General features: G+C 39.4%; 1 protein-coding gene across 1 annotated transcript; it reads left to right on the plus strand.

The window, feature by feature from the left end:
• Positions 1 to 325: 325 nt before the first annotated feature.
• On the plus strand, positions 326 to 7,290 carry creb3l3a (cAMP responsive element binding protein 3-like 3a). The gene is made up of 10 exons (XM_010733027.3): positions 326 to 657; positions 976 to 1,092; positions 1,286 to 1,529; positions 2,436 to 2,569; positions 3,702 to 3,812; positions 3,911 to 4,017; positions 4,619 to 4,687; positions 4,890 to 4,974; positions 5,558 to 5,651; positions 6,533 to 7,290. Exons 1-10 carry the CDS (start codon positions 637 to 639, stop codon positions 6,847 to 6,849), a joined length of 1,299 nt encoding a protein of 432 aa, XP_010731329.2. The 5' UTR covers positions 326 to 636; the 3' UTR covers positions 6,850 to 7,290.
• The last annotated feature ends 676 nt before the right edge of the window (positions 7,291 to 7,966 follow it).

The following is a 7,966-nucleotide window of genomic DNA, read 5'->3' on the forward strand; positions in this document are numbered from 1 at the left end:
TAATAATTCAATTTGCTCATGAACTGATACGACACATTAATATTCCAACTATGTGTGAGATATTTTTTTGATTTACTTAACCAATATAAGTAATAATTTGAAATATATACATATGTGTGTGTAACAATTTGATAAACAGTACTGTTGCGGATTGGTTGAAATGCTTTTATTCTGCAATATGATTAAAAGCAGTGTTGTTGAATTCAGTTTTCTAGAAGCTGGCTATTGTGTTAAGAATACATGCCAAAGGTCAGCACAACCCTTACGTCAACATGCTATCAAAAAAAAAAAAGAGGAAAAAAAAACAACGGACTTTGACCTTTCTGGTGGTTTATGTCTCACTGGAGACTTCATGTCCTCTGTCTCAAGATAGACCAACTTGTCAAGTTCCTTAAGTTGTGTACTCTTGGCTACCAATCAGAGGATATCTACTCATAGCCAATGGGGACAAAGCAAGCAAGTTTGCTGGGTGTGTTGTGTTGGAGTTTAAACTTTGGACCTGAGAAGAAGAGCCGAGAGATATAGTAGAGACTCTTTGGAAACAGAGACAAAGGTACTACAAAATAAACTGCGTATTTTGGTTGGATCTCTCTAGTTTTGGCGGCTTCCCTGGTGGTCCACCCAAGCAAGGAAACTATGGAACAGTTCCGAGATCAGGTAAAAAAAACGAATTATTATACTTTCTATTGCATTGCAGTTTGCTCGTTGTGGGTTAATGGGGCAAATCCACAGAACAAAATTCAGGGTGTCTTAATCTACAGGTTTAGAATACAGTTAAAATGCCATAATTATCAGAGGAGACTAACAGATATCTAGGCATGTTGGGAGAACATAATGTACAGTACAGTGCGTAAACAGCAGCCCTCAGCTGTGGTGATATATAAACCCTACTGTATATTGTCTCCTTGTCTTTAGTCTGGAAGAGTGAATGATATCATACTCTTTCTAACATTAAATGTCATGATCCCAATTCAGGACTGTGATGGCATTGAGCTCCTTGACTGGCTGTTTGATCAGAACGATGGGATTCTACGTCATGAGGAGCCAGGACGCCATGGCAACCATCATGCCTGGCCAACCCAAGACCCAAATGTGTGTATGACTGTGGTTCACACATACATGCTATAAAAAGTTGTTTGCTTTGTATGTACTGTATAGCTCGCCCTTGACATATTCTGTAGGTCCTTGTCTGTTTGAGAGAGACTGTCTGAGAGACTCGGACATCTCTTGCCATGTTATCATGTCACATAGAATAAATATAGCACTTAGTGTTTTCACCCAGCAGATGCTGCAGCCACCCGGACAAGCAGATGATGACTTCCTCAATGCCCTCTTGACTGGAAGTGATTCTGTGACCGGCTCGCCTCTCTGGTCCCCTTCTCCCAGTGACAGTGGGATCAGTGAGGACCCTCCATCAGACCAGATAGACAGTCCTCTGTGCCCTGAAAGCCCCCCAGAGGACACTCAGTACTTAGTAACAAGACCACAATCTAAGGCAGCCCTGGAAGCCAGCATCTCCATTGACCTCAGTGAGTCAGAAATGTCAACGATAAAAACATTTGCAATGTGGTGCCAACCAATTCTTTCCATTATGGTTGAGTCTACAGGTTCTTTTCTCATTTAATCAATTTAATCAGCAACAGTATCATTTGTTGTGTCCTCATTACTTATGAGGAAAAACTAGTGAGTTGCCAACTGTGCTAATAGCCAAAGATTAAGCTCGTACAACAACAAGACATAGCAGCCAGCTAATAATATTACTAATTAGTCTAACGGCATGAAGCCCAGCTCGGCATCTGTCATTCAGCCTTTTGTTTTATAAAGCTCTCGCTAGCGACAAAAAGTCAGTCCTACACTTCTTAGCCTCCTCCATCAACATCCTCTTTACCTCTTTCCTCATCATTATGTCCATAGAGGCTGCTAAGCCCAATTAAATTACCCGTTTGCACAGCTCCTGTGAAGCTCCTCTGAAAATTATTTAAGCAACTAATACAGCAAATCAGTTATAAAAAATAGTTTCCAATTAACATTCTGTTTCCCAATTAAGTTTTAATAACACCATAATTAAATTCTTTATGACACTATATTAAATAATGTTTCCTTCTGTGGTTGTGAGCATAAAATGATCACAGAAAAAAAACATTATGAATATGACATTTCAGTCACAATATCCTGCACATGAATCCCTGGATCTCCTGAAAGATAACATTTATTATTTGTGACTGTGTACAACACAGTCAATATCCAAACTATCAAAACACTGACATTATTGCCAATAAAAAGTGGAAATACACATGTTGAGAAGTAATTTGTATTTATCTGACATATAGGCTCCAAATGTCTTTTGTCACATAATCCAATAACAACACTAGCATGTCTTAAAAATATTTGTTTACACTGGTTTATGTTTACTCTTGTCTCTTGTGTGGGTGCAGATGGCTGGGATCCCACCTTCCCATCGGGTAGGACAAGGATAACACAATATCCCTCAGATGTACATAAACCCCAGCTGTCCTCTGGCTTCCCGCTAACTGTCAAGGATCTGCTACTGTCTGGCACACCGGAACCGGTAAGTGTATCCTGGCTGTGCTGGGACTTCAACAGCCAGTGGGGATGGTACAGGAGTGATAGGTGGCGAGCGATCATGTGTGTTTGTGCATCTTTTTGTGGCAGTATGACTTATGCACAGCGCCTGCTGTTTAATTCTTGTGTGAGTCAGAGTGTGATGTGAAAAACATAATTAACTAACATGTGATTAAGAATGTGCCACAGACCTAGAGATAGTAGTAAAATATAGATAGATAGATAGATAGATAGATAGATAGATAGATAGATAGAACTAAAAACAAAAATATTGTTATTGTATAAAGTGCAAAATGCAACACAGCAGCTTTTTGGCATTGTGCTACTTGGCACTTTTATAGTTTTTTTTTTCCTCTCACCCCTCTTAGTTCTGAAGACAGGAGAGTGACGTACGCACCCTCTCATGTATTTTTGAATATGACCTTTTTAAAGTGTTGAGAGTTTGCAGTTATGCAAGAATACTAAATTGTATTTGTGGAGAGAACATTTTATGCTGCACCGTCCATCTATCCATTAGCTACAAGCATTTACTCTTTGAGGGTTTGCAGGGTGCTAGAGCCGATTCCAGCTGACAATGAATGAGAGGCGCGGTACACCTTGAACCAGTCTCCAGTCAATCAAAGGGCTGACACATAACCATTTATGTTCACACCTATGGGAAACTTAGAGATGTGAATTAACAGGGATGTCTTTGAAGTACCCACAAGGAAACATGCAAACCCTGCATAGGAACACCATGGCAGCAGCAGTGACCATATTGCAAAATATTAAATAATATTTGTCATGTTGTGTTTGAGCTTTTGAAACTTGAGGGTCTGCAACGGTGTGGCTCTCAGCTCACTCCGGGTATTGATCCCATCTTGGCAGTCCAGCTTAATAAGATGAAGGAAAGAGTGACAGAATGCAACTTAGGTTCTCACACCATAATTGCTTTGAAGTAGCCATGAAATGAGAGTGATGAAGGTGGCCTGATTCATTTATTCATTCTTGTGAAGCTCTAGGGAGAGAGATAGAGGGGCGGCGGTGGAGAAGGAGGAAGTGAAGTGGTGGCAGAGAGAAAATTTAATCAAACAGCAGTGACTATGTTTTAAATATTAGTATTCATATCTCACCACCAGCCTCCACACCCATCCCAACAGTCCATCCAAGAGTTGATTCTCAATGAAGATGAGAAGAAGCTTTTAGCAAAGGAAGGCGTGACTCTACCCGGTCAACTACCTCTTACAAAGGTAAATTGCTATCAATACCTAAGGAATGAAAACAACCACCAGCTCTTAGAGTTTATCCCGCTGGGGCCCAAAATAATGTTCCCTGCTCTGTCAATCAGTATGAAGAAAGGATTCTGAAGAAAATACGCAGAAAGATTCGCAATAAGCAGTCTGCCCAGGAGAGCAGGAAGAAGAAGAAGGAGTATATTGATGGGCTGGAGAGCAGGTAAGAATTTAATTTATACAAAAATAACAAGAGGAAATGTGATTTTTTATTTGTTTTTGTTTTTTACATGTTTTCGCAGCTTAAAATAAACAAAATATTCAATATGCTGTCCAGTTTCCTAAAACAAAGACTGTGAATTTCTTGATTGTTTTCTTGCTATACCCTGTAGGCAGCACTTTTCATTTCGACACAGTATGAAAGTCACCTTAGTGTCAGCCATATAACTGTGGTTTGATTCTGGCCTTTATCCTATATCGTTACCTAAACTCCCCATATTTATCACTAGCTTTCAAATGCTGAAAAAATGTTTCAGAGATGAGGTAAAACTTGCATTGCATATGCTGAACAGGTAGGAAATTAATTTATGACATTTGGTACTGCGTGGTTTTGAAAATATGTGTCAGCAATGCAAAGGGGGTTCCTTCTCTAAACCTGAATGAGGAAACCAGTTTTTAAATTATACCCGAGGAGGTTGTTTTCAATTCTAAAATCTATATATAATGCTTACTGGAGCTTTAATGAAAAAGTCTGATTCATAGTTTGGTGCAGTACTAAAAATAAATGAGATAATTATATTTTCGCATTGTATTATCTCCTCTAGGATGGCTGCCTGCAATGCACACAACCAGGAACTGCAGAGGAAAGTGTCCCAGCTGGAGAAATGCAACATGTGAGAGAATCTCATTTGTATTTCCAACTCTTGTTTCCTCTATTCTCTTGACAATGTTTGTTTCCTCCACTCAGAAACCGTCTTTGACATCTTTGCCTATTGTTCCCTAATGTCCTTGTGAATAAAATTATTTTTGTGTGCTTCATTCTTGTTCTTTTACTTTCTCTTCTCATCTTTCCTTGGTTCTATATCCTCTTTACAGGTCACTAATGGAACAGCTTCGCAGGCTGCAGGCTCTCGTCATGAATACATCCAACAAGCCAGCTCAGACTGGGACATGTGTACTGGTATGAATGTCCTTTGTGTATGTGTGGTTGCCAGATAGATAAACAAACTGCCCAGACTCAATATGACTCATCGTTAAAAACATTCACCTTCACAGCAAGCCAAATAGCAACAACTGTTATAGCTGGATTAGCCATCGAGAAAGGCCAAACTAGATATGTACATAATGGACAGGACAGCACAAAGGGCACAAAAAGTCTCTCTCTATATAAAGAAAAAATACACTGTGTGACCAGAGGCAATTCAATAGCTTTGATTGCATTAATGGAATAGGTGCAAGACCTGAGGCAATGCAGGTGCCTCATCTATCAACAACATCTATAAATATGAAAGTCTTGGTTCCCAGTCACAGAGTATTTTGCTTCACAAGAAGCAAGAAAACGTTTACCGTTTGCTCAGAACATTGCAACTTGAAAGTGAATTCACAGAGGGACTATCCAGACCGCTAGCCATTTAAAAGTTCAGCACCGCAGAAAAAGATTTCCGAGTAACAACTTTCTTTGACTCGCACTTGAAGTGTGAATGATGTATTTTCCACCTATTTCAGCAATCCTTTATCGAACTCTCTTTTTCTCCATCCCTTAGGTGCTCCTGCTGTCCTTCTCCCTGATCCTGTTCCCCAGCCTCAAGCCCTTCTCTGACACCAAGGTCAGCCAAGGAGACTTCAGTCCAGTCAGAAGTGAGTAACCTTCAGCACCAAATAGCTTTGTGCACCCGCCTGCCAACTAATCCAGCACCTCTCTGTCACAGCTGAGGAGCTTGTTAGAACTGCAGTCTCACCCACTGCTTGAAAGGTTCTCACCTGCCGAGCCTCACAGCCTGCTCCGCCTGTCTGAGGATTTGCTGTCGACTTAAAACTTTAAAGATTAGAGCCAATGTGCAGAAAACCAAGGCCATACATTATCATTACGGTTATTAAGCTATTGCTCTGTCAACAGCTTCTGATAAATGACTATTAATTATGACTTTATTATAAGATTTATTGGCTCAGCTACCCAAAACGTTTTACGTTTTATATTAGAAGGCAAGATTAGGATTTGTACAGCAACAAGGTGTAATTTGTTACCATAAGCTGTTTGACAGCCTTGAAAGAGGAATCGATGCCGCACTTTCCCTGAGTGCTAAGGGCTCTGTTATGGGTTTTTAGAGGTTAGTCTTTAATGTGTTTAGGCGTGAATTTGATGTACTTACAACATGTAAAGGCATGCATGACACACACTTGCTATCTACAGGTGCAAGCATAGATAAGACTATCTAGACTAGACTAACAGTTGGCATCCCCCTTTTTTAGTGACTATAAGCAGCATGCAAGCATTTAATAAATGGTTTATTACATACAAAAATGTAGTTATAAGCATATTTCTTTCAAGTGTTTATTAATGTAATATGTCCAGTGCTAACATATTTTATAGATACTACATTTTAGTGTGCTATGAAATTGTTATGAACTGCTTATAAATACTACATACGGGAAAAGTGAAGCACACAATAAAAGCAGAGCTGCATTTCCACAAAGATTTCAACGTGTTTATCTTTCCTCCGTCTCTCATTATTACACAGTCCAGTCACGGTCCCTGCAGAACCTTCAGGCTTCCCGTGTGCTGCATGTCACTGACCATCCCTTCTCCGCCGAGGATGAATCAAAGCCTCTGCACCAGCATTTCACAGGAGATCGGGAATTGGATGATATTGCTGCACTGATGGGAAAGTTAGGGGTGAACCAAGACCAGTCCAGTTTGGAGCCAGTGTCACTAAACAACAGTCAAGAAGAACGGATGGGTCATTTTCATGTAGACCCAATTACCGGTCACATAGCTACTTTGACCTTGGATCCTCACCAATCTGCCAGGCTGCGACCGCATGCTGATGACATGTAAACGAAATGAATAAATTATCCTCACATAAATTCCTCATGGTAGAGCAAGGGATTATCTGGGGCTGCTGTTTGCACAGACAGGGGAATTAAGTTTAAATCATTCCTGTTTTGCCTTTAATATTTGTGTAGTCTGTATTCCGTTTCCTTATTTACTGTTTTATATATCAGTATATAGATTTTGAATCTTACTCATGTTCTTCAATCTTAAACATACTGTCAAGATAAACTGAGCATCTTTTGCCTTCTGGCTTTGATAAAATGCCAGTGTAAATTAATGTGTGTGCCAATGTCAAAAACTGGGTAAATAGAGTGTGATTATATGTACAATTTTGATCTGAATTGATAATTTTTCAAACGGATTTTGAAAACATGTTTTCATTGATTGGATTTGTTTAGATTCATTCATGGGTAGAATTGACTCAAATAAAAGATGACAATATAAGATGAGGCTTAAAACCCTGTGGATTTATTTTTTTTTTAAGTTTGAGAGCTTTAATAATTTACATTTTTTTTACTTGGCAGTGCCTGAAGGCATGTTATCCACTGCGTAGGTTTACAGTAGGTTTGAAGTCAGTAGAGATGTGGTTTACAGACTTTACAGAGAGACAGAAAACTGGGGCAAAGGTGGAACAGATGACCTCTTATCTCGTCATGACTCAAACGTCTTACCCAATAACCGATGTGTTGATATATTTACTCATTGAAGACAGGCTATAGCTTGTGTCAACAGCTCTCGCCACGTCTGGCTTGTCAGTGCAGACCACACACTGATGAAAGTGCTCTCATCCTGGCTGCCGCTTGGGTCAGAATTTCATCTAACGTTGACGGTCTGACTTGTTCAGGTTGGTATTTTCTGTGGCTAGACTTCAAGGGAGGACCGAAGAGTCACTTCTGTGATAAAATCATCCACTGTAGAAGCTGATTGTGGCTATTTTTGAACATGATCATTTAAAAAACAGATTCTTCCTAAAACTGGAAGACCTTGAAGACACATAAAACCTATATATTATTGCTTCTAAAATAGATATAAAACAAAATATAACATAGATATAACACTTTAAGATTCTGCAGTTTTAAACATCTTAAAAAATGGAAAGGTTTAAAACCTTGGCCTTTAT

The sequence above is a fragment of the Larimichthys crocea genome, chromosome XVII (assembly GCF_000972845.2).
Source record: "Larimichthys crocea isolate SSNF chromosome XVII, L_crocea_2.0, whole genome shotgun sequence".
Taxonomy (NCBI): domain Eukaryota; kingdom Metazoa; phylum Chordata; class Actinopteri; family Sciaenidae; genus Larimichthys; species Larimichthys crocea.

Excerpts from the sequence above, each read along its gene's own strand:
- creb3l3a (XM_010733027.3), top strand. The coding sequence starts at position 637 with ATGGAACAGTTCCGAGATCAG. Across the intron at positions 1,530-2,435 it reads CAGCATCTCCATTGACCTCA|ATGGCTGGGATCCCACCTTC; the intron begins GTGAGTCAGAAA and ends GTGTGGGTGCAG. Across the intron at positions 2,570-3,701 it reads TGTCTGGCACACCGGAACCG|CCTCCACACCCATCCCAACA; the intron begins GTAAGTGTATCC and ends TCTCACCACCAG.